The following is a 17,623-nucleotide window of genomic DNA, read 5'->3' on the forward strand; positions in this document are numbered from 1 at the left end:
GACTGTGCATCTTTCAGAAACAACATACACACACACACACACACACACACACACATCCCATTTCTATCGCACAGAATTAATATCAAGCTCATAATACAATCCCAGGGATAGTTCTTGCTGTATCTCAAACTTCCAGAGGATCACATGAGAACACAGACAACGTATCAAAGCACATAATAAGCATGGGCAAGTCTTCCAAGATGAGAGCCAGAGCTCCTGCTAAATCCTCGAAACTTGGATTTCCCAAACAATAACAGACTTATGCAGACACATTCACTCTGAGCATCTCAGAAGGCTGTGAACAAGGGGTCAATTGTGCCAAAAATACACACTGAAACCCACAATTCTTACATTGTTTGCTGGTTTTTTTTTGTTTTGTTTTTTTTTTTTCAATTAAAAAACCCCCCATATTCCAGTGGGTTAAAATTCCTGGTGCTCGTGAAGGCAATTCCAACAAATCCCTTCTGAAGCCCAAAACTGGCTACATCCCCCGCTTTCCATTTTTACAGGCCAAGTTTTAAAGATCAACAGTTACAAGTTGTCAGAACAACTTTCCTAAGGTCCATTTCAAAAGGATGCACCAGCAAGGAAACCTCCTCATTTTATATCCTGACAAATTAAGATTTATTACATCTGGTCTCCCTTTTAATGTCTTTAACTGCTGTGTTTCGTTGACGGTTACTCTGTATTTATTGTGTATAGCTTTTTTTATTACTGTAAGCCACCTTGCAGAAAAGCACAGGCAAAAACTGTTGCAATAAATAGATAACTATCAAGATATGACTCAACAATCAACCATTTCTCAGAACTGCGTAGAGGACAGATTCTTCTCAATGGGTCTGCATTTGAAAGCATTAACTTATAAGTTAAACAGAATTACATAACTCAAAGATTTCAGAACTGTCTTGATAACAACAGATAGGGGGGTAAAGTCTGTATACCAGCATTTCTCAACCTAGGAGTCAGGGGGGTTGTAAGGGGGTTCACCCAAGACCATCAGAAAACATATATTTCTGATGGTCTTAGGAACCCCTTTGGCAGAGAAGGCTGAAGATCTCTCCAACTGTCCTTCTCTTCCTTTTTGGAAACAGAGAGCGAATCCTCCCACCAAAAGCCCTCCTCCGCTGTGATTGCCCGGCCTCTCAGCCAAGGGGAGGGCTGTTTCTGAGACTCCAAGTGGGGAGAACAGCCGTGCACAGCGTATGAAAGCGTGGTGCACATGTGCGGGACAAGGGAGAGAGTGCGAAGCTGGAAGGAGGCTCACACCAGCGAGTTCCTTCAAGGCACGGAGGTTCTGTGTTGGAAGTTTGGCCCAATTCTATCGTTGGTGGGATGCAGAATGCTTTTTGATTGTAGGTAAACTATAAATCCCAGCAACTACAACTCCTAAATGTCAATGTCTATTTTCTCCAAACTCTGCTAGTGTTCACATTTGGGTATATTGAGGATTCGTGCCATGTTTGGTCCAGCTCCATCATTGTTTGAGTCCACAGTGCTCTCTGGATGTAGGTGAACTACTACTCCAATACTCAAGGTCAATGCCCACCAAACCCTTCCAGTATTTTCTGTTGGTCATGGGAGTTCTGTGTGGCAAATTTGGTTCAATTCCATCATTGGTGAAGTTCAGAATGCTCTTTGCTTGTAGGTAAACTATAAATTCCAGCAACTACACCTCCCAAATGACAAAATCAATCTCTCCCCAGAACCCCACCAGTATTCAAATGTGGGCGTATCGGGTATTTGTGCCAAATTTATACAGTACCAACTCTGAGCTCCTTGGAGAAAAGGCAGCATTAGAATGGAATTAATGCATGAATTTGTTTGGGTACTATCGAACGTAGAGGGCTAGTCCAGACAGACCCTGTAGTTGATCTCACTGGACATTTATGATCACCAACAGCACAGATGAAGTCATGAACGTAGGCAGCATAATCCTCTGCAATGTAAAAGTTTCATTTTCAAGATGGAAATGTAGGGGTGGGAGAAAGAGAATTATGATTTTTTAAAATTTTATACAAAACTTTACATAGCAAAGTGAAGGCAATCCAGATTTTCAGCATTATGAAAATGGCAACTTCTGGGGATTAAAGGGGACAAGGAAAGGAATACAAAAAACAAAGAGACATCCAGCATAGAAACATATGCCGTGAGTTCTACACCACCAAAATTCAGAGACATTGGGAAACCTTCCAAAAGAGCAGCAGTTGGGGCTACTGCTTAAGAAAATCCTAAACCAACACTGGCTGGAAGAACCAAATTAGAGTTTCTTGCAGGTTGATACGCATCCTATAGAAGTGTTTACAGCCCCTGACAGCAGCACTATATGCTGTGTGCATGTAGTGACTAGCCTTGATGAGTGGTTTCATACACAAGAGTGGATTAACTCCTACGGCTTGGAGACATTGGAATAGTCCTTCCCTGCAATGCAGCGAAGTGGTGCAACCATTTGGAAGTGCACCTATACCGAAGAATTCATGCATCACTTTAACCACCATGGCTCAGTGCTATGGCATCATGGAAGCTAGCATTGTACAAGGTCTTTACCCTTCTCTGCTCAAAAGGGATGGAGTTCTACCAAACCACAACTCCAAGGATTCCACACCACTGAACCCTAACAGTTAGGGTGGTGTCAAAAATTGCATTACTTCTACAGTCTAGATCAGGAATAGGTAAACCCAGGCCCGGGGGCCAGGTGTGGCCCCTTGGGCTCTTTTCTCAGGCCCACTACTCTCTCACCATCATATCCTTCCTTTCTTCTCTTCCTCCCTCCATCCCTTCCCTCCTCCTTTCTTCTTACATCCTTCCTTCCCTTCCACCCTTTCATCCTTCTTTTCTTTCCTACCTCCTTCCCTCTCTCCCTCTTTCTCCTTCCTCCCTTCGCTTTTGCCTTTCCTTCCTTCTCTCTTTCCTTCCTTCTTCCCTTCCCCCTCTTTCTCCCTCTCTCCATTGCGTTCCACTCTTTCAGCCTTTCTTCTCTTTTTCCTTCTTCCTTCTCTTCCTTCCATCCTTCCCTCTTTCCTCTCTCCTTCTTTCTCTCCCTCTTTTTCCTTCCTTCCTTCCCTTTTGTCTTTCCTTCCTTCTCTTTCCTCCCTCCCCCTTCCATTTTCCTCTTGCTCTCTTCCTCCCTTCCTTCTTTCCTTCTCTTTTTCCGTCCTCCTTTCCTCCTGGGGATATTTAGGTGGGAGAAGAGAAGTAGAGAGGGACCATGAGAACCATGTTTCAAGATCTGAAAGGGTGTCCCATTGAGGAGGACGAGGAGGAGAGGGAAAACTAGCGTTCTGTTGCTCTAGAGACCAGGGCATAAGGGAGCAATGATTCCAAATGGCAGGGAAAGGGATCTGTCTGAAAAGATTAGGAAGAACTTCCTGGAGAGTGGCATAGGAGGCTTGGAGTGTGGTGGAGTCTCCTTCTCTGGAGGCTTTTCTGCAGAGGCTGTCTATCAGGGAGTGCTTTGATTATGCCTTCTTGCATGGCAGGGGGTTGGACTGGATGGCCCTTGGGGTTCTCTTCCAGCTCTAGGATTCTATATCAGGAGTAGGCAATACGGGGTCTCATGGATACATTTTCTCTCCCGACCAGCATGTCATCCTGAAGAAGGCTAACCCTTTTGGGATCTAAATGTTTCCTGCCTTTCCTTCACATTCTGCCTTCAAAAGAGAAAAGGAAGGGGATGAAAGGGCAGCGAGGGAGCTTAGGAAGAACCCCCTTCCACCCGGCCTCCCCAAGTTAGAAAGACCATCCATGCCTGGTCTAGATGCACGCCCAGACTCTGAGGGTCACAAAAGTAATGAAACCCATGGTCTTTATTTATTTTTATACTAATTGCTCATTTTTCTCCCAATGCTGGGACTCAAGAATGGTCCCAACATCATTAGGAGACAGAAACAGCTAAAACCAGAGTAAACTACAATACACGATTAGAGAGCTTATCGCACTAAAAATGTGATCAAATTAAACAAAGTACAAAAGTACTTCCAAACAAATTCAGTTACAGCATACCATCATTAAAAAGCCTTTTCCTCAACAAGCAATTCCTTGCAGAAAGCCTGCACATACCAAACCCATGTAAACATGTGGAGAAATAGGACGCATTGTCAAACATCTACACCATGCACTCGGAGCCTGAAGGCCCTCATTATCTCTGCCTCTCTGAAATGTGAGCTTTTAGTGTTATTCTATAAAAGGCTATACATTACCTGGGGCTGAGTGCTAGCGTTATCGCCCCTCTCTCTGCCCCCTTTAACACCATAATACAGCTGTGCAGGAAAAGACCTGTTCCCTTTCCTGGCTTAATGCAGTTGCCAATGAAGAACAAGACAAACGGTGTGAATTACAAACCAAAACTTGCATGGCCATAGTAGCATTTTACTGCCAGGGCACCAGATTGAGGAGAAAGGAGATTGAGGTAGGGGTTGTGACAGTGCTTCTGCCAATAGGTCATGTGGCTCGGGCCTCCTAATCCATTTCTATTAGCGTCCGCGTCCTCCAATGAAGCCAGGGTCACCCAAGTCCCAGCAAAAGGACAAAACACACAACACCCACTTGGAAATTACAGCCCTGTCACTGGTTTTAGACCATGGCCGGAAATAGATTCCACTCCAAAGGCCCCTCCCAAGTTGATGAACCTGAGCCCGTGGAAGGAGGCATGCTGGCAAGAAAAGGCCTTTGGGGAGTGTTGACAAACACAAGATAGATTAGAACCAGTAGAAGTGCACACAGGCAGCAATGCCCAGACGTCGAGGTCTAATGGCCAACTGCCTTTCGCCTTAGTCACTGTTTCTGCAATGTTATGTTGGTGTAGGCTCCTTCAGCCAGTTCAATAGATCTAGATCTTTGTGAATAAGAAACTGCACCTTCTTATACACAACAGGCAGATCTGAAATGAGCAAGGAGGGATACCTTCAAAGTCTCTGAGAAGCATCATAGGGAGCTGGGGATGTTTAGCTTGGAAAAGAGAAGACTGGGAGAAGGGGACATGAGAGCTATGTTAGGATGTCACGCTGAGAAAGAGGCAAACTTGATTTCTGCAGCTCCAGAGACTGGGACGAAATGGAACAATGGATGCAAAGTGCAAGAAAAGAGATTTCACCTATACAGTAAGCACAATTCAAAAGTGGTCTGTGCTGCCTGGAAAAAAAAAAGGTAGAGTCTCCTTCTCTGCCTGGGAGGGCTTTGATTGTGCCTTCCTGACTGGCAGAAGGGGATTCAACTGGGTACCCCTTGGGGGTCTCTCCTAACTCTATGATTCAATACTTCTTGTTATTGTGCCTTCAAGTTGTTTCCAACTTATGGTAACTCTTTCATGAGGTTTTCTAGGCAAATATCTATTCCAAGAGGGCTTGGCATTGCAGTGAGAGTGTGATTTGCCCAAGGCGGACCCAGTGTGTGCTCAACGTCTGAGTGAGGATTCGAACCCTGATCATACGCTCCAAATAATCCATCGTAATGGGCAGAGATAAGCAAAAAGACACACCTACTCTGCTTTGCTAAACCCAGCTTGGTCTGCACAGCTGTATCTGGTGGAGAGGCAGCTGCAATCAGATCCCACTCATTTGGTGATAAAGGGAGCCTTGTTCCCAATACAGCTACTCACTTTAAAGCTTCATCTCAGAGCTCTTTCACACAGGACATTTGATTAACATAGGCAGAGGAGGGGAAAGGAACTCCCACAAAGACCTCACATATGTCTTTCTTTTTACTACACTTCAAAATTATGGCTGAAAACCTGGTTTTTGCTCAATGCATGCAAGTCTCCTGCATGATCAGTTATCTAAAGTGTGCATAGAGGTCGCTCCCCACAGAGGGCAGAGGAGTGGGATGGGAAGTGGCCAAGGCCCTTGAGAACATGACATTGAGAGTAGGTGTAATGCTCACCCTTACAATTAAATTATCCAGAGGTGAGATGGGGCTACTAGTCACATACAGATGCAACTATGGATTTGCCAGTGGTGCAATCTGACATAAGATAGCCATAAAGTCACAAAACAACTCTGCTTACGAATGGGTTGCAGAAGGACCTATTAAAGAGTGCCTCTTCCACCTCTCTCTTGTTGCATTCTTACTGCCAGATATTCGATGGACCATGATAGAAGGTGTTGCAGGGGGATCAATCAGCTTAGAGAAAAGACTACCAAATTCACAGAAGAGGAAGCGGGGAACCTGCAAGAGAACTATTGGCTCCAAGGAAGGCGCACACAGCTCTTCCCGACAGTAGAAAGAGCTTATGCCAGCAGCTGCTCTGTGGCAAGAAAAATTGCAGTCGGTTAAAATCTAATTTGCAGACATCTGATTGGCAAAGTATACCTTTTAAAACAGTATAAATGAGAAACAGAGAACAGCCTGTGAGAAATGAAGTTAAGGAAACATCCCGTTTTAATAAACGGCACAAGGTATATGTTCTAACAATGGCCCATGCTGTAATAAATGGTACCAAGTAATTGCCTGGCCCAGCAAACACAGCAGTCTGAGAACAAAGATTCCCACATGTCTCCTCTTGCTACAAAATAGGAGTCGTTAGGACAAAGACGGGAGTAAGGGAAAGACAGTACCTTTTTCCCAGTTTGTTTCTCCACCATGTCGTTGCTGAGAGAAAAATCTTCCGATTGTGGTGTTTTAGAACACCCACCCTTGGGCATCGTTCTGCCTTCCTTACTTGGCCTTCATTTATGCTGCCATCGCTTCATCATCAACCGTCTGCAAGGAGAAAGAAGACACACAGAGGTTCAGCTGTGACCTGACCAAACATAGGAGAAGTTAAGTATAACTGAGATACTAAACAAGGAGAGCCACTTTAAATCTCTCCCAAGGCACAAAAATGGGATATAAATACTAATAACAGAAAAAAACAGAGATGTAAATTCCCTTGGGTAGATTAAATGAAACCTTGGTTTAGGATGCCAGATGTAGAGAGTCAAGGAGTGAAAAACCTTTCCTTTTGTGCATAATTTCATATCTGAGAAATGCATTCTCTTCTGAATAGCAACCCCCAAAAGGAACCCTTAGGTCTCCCTTCAGTGGTCCAAGCTTTTAGTGATCCAATATGGTCTCCTCTCTGTACTTGTGAGTATTGAAACGTGTGTATACATAAACATGTACAAACAAGTACACAAACTTTGATACCTTATGCTATAAATGGTGGATGCAATGAAACTGAATACTTTTGACACTCAAGACAATATCACATGAAGCAATGTATTGTTGAAGGCTGGAATCACTGGGTTGTGTGTGTTTTCCGGGCTGTATGGACATGTTCCAGAAGCATTCGCTCCCGTTGTTTCACTTGCATCTATGACAGGCATACTCAGAAGTTATAAGGTCTGACCGGAAAACACAAAACAACCCAGTCACATGAAGCAGTTTGCGCCTAAGAATTATGTCACTTAGACAGAAATATTTCCAAGCGTGTGCACAGATGGTAAATGAGGAAGGCAATCTCTCATTTTCTCAGTACAGTTTATACAGCGGTCCCCACCATTCCAGCTCAGCAATGGCTTTGTACGTGGGTCTAAGGAAAGGCGCAATTCAGAACCACAGCAACGAAGCTCTACGTTGCCCATGCCTTGAGTTGCCTGGTTACAGGGCTGAAAAGGGAACTGACATCTGCAAGGCAAAAACAGAAGCAGTGTGCCTTGTGACATCCCTGCAGCATAGTATCAGCCATCCCTTATCGGTCTGAGCTAGGAGACCCCTGTTACTCTACCAAAGTTACTCCACAGGAAAACAGAAAGCAAGGTGGCCATAATAGGAACTATCTGGCAGGAAGGAGCTGAAAAGGAAGAGCTACCGGAAATTCTTCCCCCTGCGAATCTGCCTCTTGATGAGACAGACATCAGGCTCAAAACACACACAAAAAGCAGGCCTCTACAAGCAACAATTGGAGGAAGCCATCCTGGAACAGGGAAACTCCTGATTTCACAGTCAGTTAGGGGTGGGTAAGTGGGTAAGAGGAAGGAGGCAGATCATTTATATAAAGTCCAGAACCTTTGCCTTTCCCCCAAAAAAGTTGGACAGGAGTTTTGCAAAGTAATACAAACCTAAAAGGCACCGGATGCTCATTAATAATAATAATAATAACAATTATTATTATTTATTTATTTATTTATTTATTTATTTGGACCCTGCTACCATCTCCCCAAGGGACTCGGTTCAGCTTACATGAGACCAAGCCCACAATACATCAATAAACAGTCAATAGTTTCTACTGTTCCTAGACATTGGTACATGAGAGGCACACAGGCTGTTAGCAATCCCATGGAAAATTCATCTCATGAGGGATATCAGAAAGTCTTTTGTTTTCAACCTGTCCTAATGGTTGCACTTGCCTATATGTTATGCATTTGGAAATACTTCATGCTCTCTAATGTGTGAGAGAGCATGAGAAATCACCAAACAAAAAGGCTACCTTCATGAACAAGCTTTTCTGGTCAGGAGAGAAGGACAGAAAGAGCATGCATGCACCCATGTCAGGGACACAACAACAATCTTGGTCTCACTTCCTCTTCTCACAGAAAAGGCGATGCCACTATGTTCACACTGGAAAATGTATCTGTATTACCAAATAGTAAAAACAACAACAACACAACAACAACACTGGTGAACTGGAGAAACTCAGCTTTCAATGACAGATTGCAGGAGCATGTCTGCAGTAAACACTGCAGTAGAGCACCGGCTCAAAGACTGTGTTTATGATCTTGCCAATCCTACTATAACCTTGTCTGTCTGCCTGCAACAAGTAAAGTAAATGGCGGTTGCGTCCTGAATCACTTCCTGAGCAGATGGGGACAGCAAAACACACACAAAGAAAAGTCTGCATCGCCAACTATCCCCCAGTATGTTAAAAGAGCACAGATCTATAGAACAAAATTGAAATCATAAGAAAAATAGAGGTTGGTGAAAGAAAAAAACATCCCTGGCCAAGTGGCCTCTAAAAGGCTCGAAATCGTTGTGTCCTAGCGTATGTTACCTAGCTGTTTTATTTCATATGTGCATACCATTAGTTTTGAGTAAAATGTTTATTGAAGCACGTTGAATTGCTCTTTTCAACACAGGAACATATCCGTATTCTTCCGATTGCATATTTTATCTTTTACTGCCTAGGAGTACATTTACTTTCTTAAATGTAGTGTTGTCAGACAAAAAGTCAGGACATATATATATATATATATATATATATATATATATATATATGCGGTGTGTGCATGAGTATTTCCAATGTATTCATTCCCAGCTACCCGAAGTCAAGTGAACCACAAACACATTACAATGATTACAGAAGCCATTCAGACAACCGAGTGCCCTGCTTTCCATGGGTCTGAAGTATCTGTTGCCCCTCAAAATTTTCATCAAATAATCAACAACAACTGTACGGGGAATCTCATTCTCAATAAATTCCAAGTAAGACCCTCCCAAAGAAGATGATGCCTACAAATAAGTATGGCATACAGATCTATTCAAACCCCCCAATGCTTATAACCATAACCATTTATTTGATATAACACTGAAGTGATAACTTCAGGCCTCATAAGGTGTGTTTCCAAAACGTTCTTCAAACATTACTGCTGCTATCTTGTCATCTAGGCTAATTTCCGGAACATCTGCCAAAAACAAGTAGAACCAATTGACAAAGGTCCAGGAAATCAGGCTGGTATCAAAGTAGAATAAGAACAAAAGAATCAGCAAGAACTGGAGAAATGGAAGGAATTGGGGAGAAGTCACTGTGTGCTGCACCAGAAAAATCACTGAAAGGTCAGGTATAGACTGTCACCAAAACATAACTAGTTGCTTGATGCCTGTCATCAGGTTAAGTTAAATTTAGGGCTCCCTTTGCTATATCATCTCTCTGTCTCCTCTTCAAACTGCTGAGCTGCCTGTCTTCACAACCAAATCATATCCTGACATTAACCTAAAGAGGAGGCTTCACCAAGTTCCCTGGGGCAGGGAGATGAAGCTAAATTCTACACCAGCCCATAATCTCAGCTATAATCAAGGATTTATAGTAAATGAACAAACATTTGTGGGGGGGGGGGGGGGAGGTTGCTGGCAGGCTGGTGGCAGCAGTAAATGTGGGGAAGAAGTTGCACCATTCTCATAACACATAAGAAACACTCCAAATTGTGCTGTCAGAACCTGCACCAATATAGCTGCTCTCTATGGAAGATATTCGTATACCTACAAAGTTCCTTTGGCCACACAGTTAAGGTGACATTTTGAAGAAGAAAAAAAACATGTGGGGTGAAATGGGAGCCAGGATATCCAATCCAGGTCCCACTGGTAACTGGTTTAGACTGAACTGAAATTCATGGATTTATTCCTGGAACATTCTGTTTGCTCTGGAGAACGACAACACAGCCACCATTTGTAACCCGGGTCCACACCTATTTTACACCAAACTCTGCGAGAAAGCCAGACGGATGCCAGATTAATTCCGCACCCCTTCTGTTCGTGTCGCTGACTCATTACACTTGGAAAGCTGGCTGCCTCTCCATGTAAACAGAGCCCTGGCCTATTTAGCGGCTTGGAGGGAGCATTGTATTTGCACAACAATTACCAGCCGTGCCTGCAAGCCCCATTTTGTTTCACAGGACATTGTTCAGGAGCTTGGGAAGGAGAGCATGAGGGACACAAACACACACTTTGTATGAACTGCCCTCCGGCTCATAAAGGAGGAGAGGGGCTCCATGTGATGCAAAATCTGATCCAAATCCCACCTGATTTGAAGAACGGATAGGTCTACTGTGACTGGCTGTCTCAAAGTTTCATGTCCCTCAACACTCCTGTTTGGTAAATAGCTACCTAGACAACCCTATGCCCACTTCACAATAAGGAAGCGGGAGAGCAAGGCGACTGAGGAACATAATATAATTCCCCGGACACGTCTCTGCAAGGACAAAAGAAAACTGTTTACATGGGGCAGGCAGCCAGGCATGTTGCAACGGCGCTCCACCAAAGCCACGCACAAATACACACTCCTAGCCCACTCAAGCTGAAAGGGCAGCCATTTCCCTCTGTGAATCATTTTTTAACACACTGATTGCAATGAGGGCACTAAGACTTATGAGTCACAGATCACTTGTTAACCTATGGCCAGGGTGATAGGCACAGAGAAAGAAGGGACTTGCATCTTACTTAGGGTACCCAAGCCAATTCTTTTCCTCCTCTTTCTTGAGCTCCCTCTGTTAGCCGCAACTCCTGCCAACCTAGCAGTTTGAAAACATGCAAATATGAATAGATCAATAGGTACTGCTTCTATGGGAAGGTAACCGAGTTCCATGCAGTCATGCTAGCCACATGACCTTGAAGGTGTGTATGGAAAATGCCGACTCTTCGGCTTAGAAATGGAGATGAGCACCAAGCCCAAGAGTCGGACATGACTATACTTACAGTCAGGGGAAACCTTTACCTTTACTATATTATCAAAAGACAGCAATGAGCAATCTAAGGACCCATTTACTAAGTTTGGTTTACTAAGATTTATTTGAGATTTCAATCCAAATCCTTAGGGAGCCCCCGGTAGTGCAGTGGGTTAAACCCTTGTGACAATAGGACCAAAGACCGACAGATTAGAGCAGGGGTCCTCAAACTAAGGCCCGGGGGTCAGATGCGGCCCTCCAAGGTCATTTACCCGGCCCTCGCACAAGGTCAACCTAAGTCTGAAACGACTTGAAAGCACACAACAACAACGCTATATCATCAGCCAAAAGCAGGTCCACACTTCCCATTGAAATACTAATAACTTTATATTTGTCAAAATTGTTCATTTTAATTATTGTATTGTTTAAAGTGTTTATTGCACTACAAATAAGATATGTGCAGTGTGCATAGGAATTCATTCATGTTTTTTTCAAATTATAATCCGGCCCTCCAACAGTTTGAAAGACTGTGACTTGGCCCTCTGTTTAAAAAGTTTAAGGACCCCTGGGTTAGAGGTTCAAATCTGGGGAGAGAGCGGATGAGCTCCAGCTCCCCATGCGGGGGACATGAGAGAAGCCTCCCATAAGGATGCTAAAACATCAACACATCCAGGTATCACTTGGGCAATGTCCTTGCAAACGGCCAATTCTTTCACGTCAGAAGCAACCTGCAACGTCAAAAGTTGCTCTTGATGCGGAAAAAATCTACATCCTCAGCTGCACTGATGGAATAGCTAAAACATGTTTACAATCTTTAAGTATCTTTCACAAGTGGTCTTCATTATCTCCCATTTGAACGATGCCATGTTTTCAGTGGAGAGTCAATGTTACCAGAGTTCGAATCCCCTGGAAACCACTGGGACAATTCAGGAAAGGAACATTCTCTCAGCCTCAGAGGAAGGCAAAGGAAAGCTCCCTCTGAACAAATTGTGCCAAGAAAACCCCATGACAGTGTCACCACAAATTGAAACAACTTGAAGGCAAACAGCAGCAGCAATTTTATTTGTTATAATGCCACCAGGGGTGTGTTTAAATGCCTTCTATATAACTAAGTTACAAAAACAGCTCCAACAAGTAGTAAGTAATAAGATGTGCCTGCAAAAGGTAGTTCCTCTTTGTGATCTACAAGCATTTATGCTGTATGCCTTGCGTATTAGTTTGGCCTTCCATAGAACAGTATTTTCATTACCATTTCAGACATGGATCTGATTATTCTCAAATTACAAAGCAAGTGTCTTAAACATGATGTGACTTTTACAGGAAGTTTGGTAATTGAGGCTGTCGGCTTCATCTCCATAAAGGCATGAGGAAAAGCTGGTTTCAAAATACTTACAGAGAGGCAACTCTTTAAAAAAAAGTATCTGGAGAGAGTCAGGAATCGAAAGAAAGAAATCAAAGGAAAAGTCACTTTGGGCAGCTCCCTGAGCATTTTGGATGTAAAGAAGAGAAAACTTCAGCAAACTGTACATAGGGTTTTATCCTGCTTCAGAGCTACACATTTACGTTTAGAGGTTCTGCTGACACCAGGCAGAGAAAGTGCAGCTCCAGCAGTTTAGGAGCAGAGCACGGCCAATGAACTCAGAGCCCTACATTCATTTCATTGCTGCCAACTCATGCCACTGTGGGCTGCCTGCTGAAGAGACTCAAAGTGCCTCTTTTTGCCTGGTCTTTATGAGTAAAAGGGCAGAGCAGGGCAGAACAGACTCCTTCCACTATAATCCAACATGTCTATGAAAATAAAAAAAGGGGGGGGGGAGAGAAAAGATACGGGGGAAACAATAATTCTGTGCCAAACACAATAGCGCTAAAACTGCAAAGAGATTGGCCCACATTTAGCACAAAATGAGTCATGCTGAATTTTAGAGTGCATTTCGTATTCCTGATTTTAGCAAGCTGGAAACTCAAGGTATCTGCCTTTTCCTTCTTTTTGCTCAAGTTTAAGTATTCAGTACTTACAGGCTGGAAACCCATTGGGGAAGACAATGAATTATCCATACATTAATGGTTCTATAAATGTACCAAACAGTCCCTCATACTTTGCCCAGAATGAATTCTTAAACCAGTTGCTTGTAACACATACTGTATATACTTGAGGATAAGCCTAGTTTTTCAGCCCCAGTTTTAGGCTCCCCTCAGCTAATAATTGTGTCAAGGTTATTTATAACTTTACTCTGTTATTAGTATTATTTTACTCTATTATTATTGTTATTACTACATTTCCATTATTTTATTCTATTATTATTATTATTATTATTATTATTATTATTATTATTTGAAACACAACAAGATGAGTCCACAGCAGATACTCTGCTGGCTGTTGAATTGGATCACACGTCAGACACTTCCCAAGTGTCTAGGACTGTGTGATGTATCTGCGAATAATGCGTGCAGATCCCAGTAAGGTGGCCTTTTGCAGCTGGCAGATGGTAATTTTGTCAGCGCCGATTGTGTTTAAGTGCAGGCCAAGGTCTTTAGGCACTGCACCCAGTGTGCCGATCACCACTGGGACCACTTTTACTGGCTTGTGCCAGAGTCTTTTCAGTTCGATCTTTAAATCCTCATATCGTGTCAGCTTTTCCAGTAGTTTATTATTTTTATTATATCTAGCACTGGCTATGCTGCTCTCTGCTCTGCCATAGATGCCTAATGTTCCTATATTATTTAGGTCTGATCACAGTCGCATCTATCGCTCTTCCTCCCAAAACTTGTATGAGTTTCAACCCAATTTGGAGAATAATAATTCTTACATGTAGAACACTCTCAAAACCCTCTCCTGGGCAGAACATGTAGAACACTCTCAAAACCCTCTCCTGGGCATCTTTAAATCCTCATATCATGTCAGCTTTTCCAGTTTCTCTGCAATCCTGCTGTTACCTGGGATTGCGACAACGATGATCCATACCTTGTTTTTTAACATGATTGTGAGGTCAGGAGTATTATGCTCCAAAACTCTGTCTCTCTGAATCCGAAAGTCCCAGAGGAGTTTGGCGTGTTCATTCTCTGTAACTTTTTCCGGCTTGTGATCCCACCAGTTAGTTGTCACGCACAGATGGTATTTGTGGCACAAGTTCCAATGAATCATTTGAGTAATGGTGTTATGTCTCTGCTTGTAGTCTGTCTGCACGATCTTCTTGCATCAGCTTAGGATGTGATCTATTTATTATTATTATTATTATTATTATTATTACATTTATTATTTTACTCTATTATTATTGGAAGGATACACAAGCACATTGACATTGAAGAAGGTTAGAATAATGGTTTGATCACAGTTGGGTAGTTCTATCTTAAATTACATTCATGTAAATATTCAAAAACATAGAACCTACTGATGCCTCAATTAATGTGATTTTATTGGTATCTATTTTTATTTTGAAATTTACCAATAGTCTGCATTTCCCACCCACAGCTTATACTCGAGTCAATAAGTTTTCCCAGTTTTTTGTGGTAAAATTAGGTGCCCCAGCTTATATTTGGGTGGCTTATACCTGAGTTATTCAGTAATTGTGTTTAATATACCAAGTGATGAAATATGATGAATCCTAGTGTGGTAACTGAACAAGCTTAAGAAAAGGAGTCAAATAGATCCCTGTCAACTGTGAAGAGACAGGCATGATCCCTTGAGTCAGCAATGCCACACTGTCGTCATCATCTGGCTTTCCAAGATAAAAGTCAAGGAAGTCTGGGAAAAGCACACCTCAAAAATGTGAATCCTGTAAATATGTAAGAAACTTCCCTTTGGTAGAACAATGAAGATCCTGTGGCACTCAAAAAGCTAGCCATCTTTATGCAACTCATCCCATGAAGTTCACAAAAGTTTACGCAAAATAAAATGTGCTGACTATGAAATGATGTAGCGCTCATTTTGGCTTGTATTGTCTTTTTAAAAATGAAATTGTGCCACAAAAGGCCTGATTCTGGAATCTAAGCAGAGCTAGCTCTGGTTAGGACCTGAACAGAACACCACCAATGCTTAGCAGGGACTGCAGGCTCTATTTCAGAGGAAGGGACTCTTAAAAACCAGCTTTGAGTATACATTGCCAAAGAAGATCCAATGAAAATTCAAGGGGTTGCTATTGTTGACATGCAACTTGAAGGCACATACCCACATCTGGGAGAATGGTTGGTGAGGTTCATATACATTTTTCCACTCATGTTTAGTATAAGTATGCAGAAAAATGCCACTACTAGAAGCCTGTTATGCAGATTTCAGATAATGCAGACATAACACACACACACACACACACAACTGCTCTGTATATACATAGGGTTTGTACTGTCCTATTCTGATACTCTTCTTGCACCTAAAAAGCTGCCTCTCATATTACTTGCAGAGATAAGGAGGATCACATGTCGTCTGAAATGGACTGAAAGGCAGCTTGGAATCTCAATGAGCCTGTTTCATCCCTGAGAAGAGATAGGGATCTCTGTGGAGCAGCAGCCTTGCAAGAGAGAGATCCCTCCCCTCAATGTGAAACCAGGCAATGAGACAGCAAAAGAGCCCTCTGCGACAGCAGGATTTTGGCAAAGAGGCGGCACATTTCTGAGCACTATGCTGTGGAAACACCGCCCCATATTTCATCACCCTCTCTTTCCACCAATTCTCCTAAAAAGGTAGCCGTCTTAATGTAGTTTATGAGCCCCCGCGGTAGCTTTTGCAACAGAAAGCCCAAATGTTCTACTTCCGGTACTGGGACAACTGCCCGTGCTCACATTCTGAAGAATTTGAATGATAACGATAGAATGAAACAGATTTTACATCATACTTCTTCCTTCAAGTATTTGAGGGAGCTTCCAGACAATCATTTCAAAGCATTATTATTACCAAAGCTAAAATACAATTCTTTGGTCTGGGCTTTGTACATCAGATCAATGCATATTAATATCACCACCACTTAGTGTGGCATTCCTTTTTGTCTATTCAATATTGATAGACTCTTCCGAAATCTAGTGGTGGAGTGCTTGATTTTTCTAATCTCTTGAGTCCATTCCTTCATTTGTACACAATTCAAAGCAAGAAACATTTCATCTTCCTTCAAAATCCCCAACAGACTGAAAGGGGGGGAGAACATCAGGGTGCATATTCTGTGCATTCACAGTGTTACGCTCTCAAAAATGCTTACAATCCCAAGAGTGGATTTCTGAACTCCTTTGGTTTCTTGTCTGGAAGAATTGTGCAATCCCTGCCCAGGAGAGGGTTTTGAGAGTGTTCTACATGTAAGAATTATTATTCTCCAAATTGGGTTGAAACTCATACAAGTTTTGGGAGGAAGAGCGATAGATGCGACTGTGATCAGACCTAAATAATATAGGAACATTAGGCACCTATGGCAGAGCAGAGAGCAGCATAGCCAGTGCTAGATATAATAAAAATAATAAACTACTGGAAAAGCTGACACGATATGAGGATTTAAAGATCGAACTGAAAAGACTCTGGCACAAGCCAGTAAAAGTGGTCCCAGTGGTGATCGGCACACTGGGTGCAGTGCCTAAAGACCTTGGCCTGCACTTAAACACAATCGGCGCTGACAAAATTACCATCTGCCAGCTGCAAAAGGCCACCTTACTGGGATCTGCACGCATTATTCGCAGATACATCACACAGTCCTAGACACTTGGGAAGTGTCCAACGTGTGATCCAATTCAACAGGCAGCAGAGTGTCTGCTGTGGACTCATCTTGTTGTGTTTCAAATAACAACAACAACAACAACAACAACAACAACAATAAACAACCTTATTTGTACTCCACGTTATCTCCCCAAGGGGACACAGCGTGGATTCCAACATAGAATGGCAAACATTCAATGCCTCCATAAAAACACATAAATACTGACCTAAAATCCTGATAATGAAAGTAACATTAAGACCTAACATCATATTGAAACCTAACATAAGTAAATTAAACCTAACATCAATAAATTAAGCTACATGTAGACAGCAAAATTATATAATGACATGAAATCTGAATATATAAGCTTATGGTAGTAAACAGCAGAGAAAATACTCTAGTTTTCAAAAAAGGCAAAAACCTACTTTTATTTTTGCAGGTAATATATCTCGGCTAAAAGGGTAGATAGACAAAAGAAAGTTGTCTGACTTTGGTAGAAGAGCCCCTAATGCTGTGTTAGCCTTCTTGAGACAGAAAGGCTTCATGATGGTTGCTTCTCAAACAAAGGATCATCACACACTTCTTTATTTCCAACACATCATTCTA

The 17,623-nt window shown here is 42.5% G+C and overlaps 1 protein-coding gene across 3 annotated transcripts in view; it reads right to left on the bottom strand.

The window, feature by feature from the left end:
* ANKRD11 (ankyrin repeat domain containing 11) overlaps positions 1 to 17,623 on the bottom strand; it is a 167,185-nt gene that overhangs the window by 56,075 nt on the left and 93,487 nt on the right. For all 3 annotated transcript variants that reach the window (XM_067471067.1, XM_060788252.2, XM_060788250.2), the window contains one exon: positions 6,549 to 6,693. In XM_067471067.1, the coding sequence (XP_067327168.1) occupies positions 6,549 to 6,635 (87 nt within the window). In that variant the 5' untranslated portion in view covers positions 6,636 to 6,693. The remainder of the gene's footprint in view (positions 1 to 6,548; positions 6,694 to 17,623) is intronic.

This window comes from Anolis sagrei, chromosome 8, assembly GCF_037176765.1.
Source record: "Anolis sagrei isolate rAnoSag1 chromosome 8, rAnoSag1.mat, whole genome shotgun sequence".
In the NCBI taxonomy this organism is placed as follows: Eukaryota; Metazoa; Chordata; class Lepidosauria; order Squamata; family Dactyloidae; genus Anolis; species Anolis sagrei.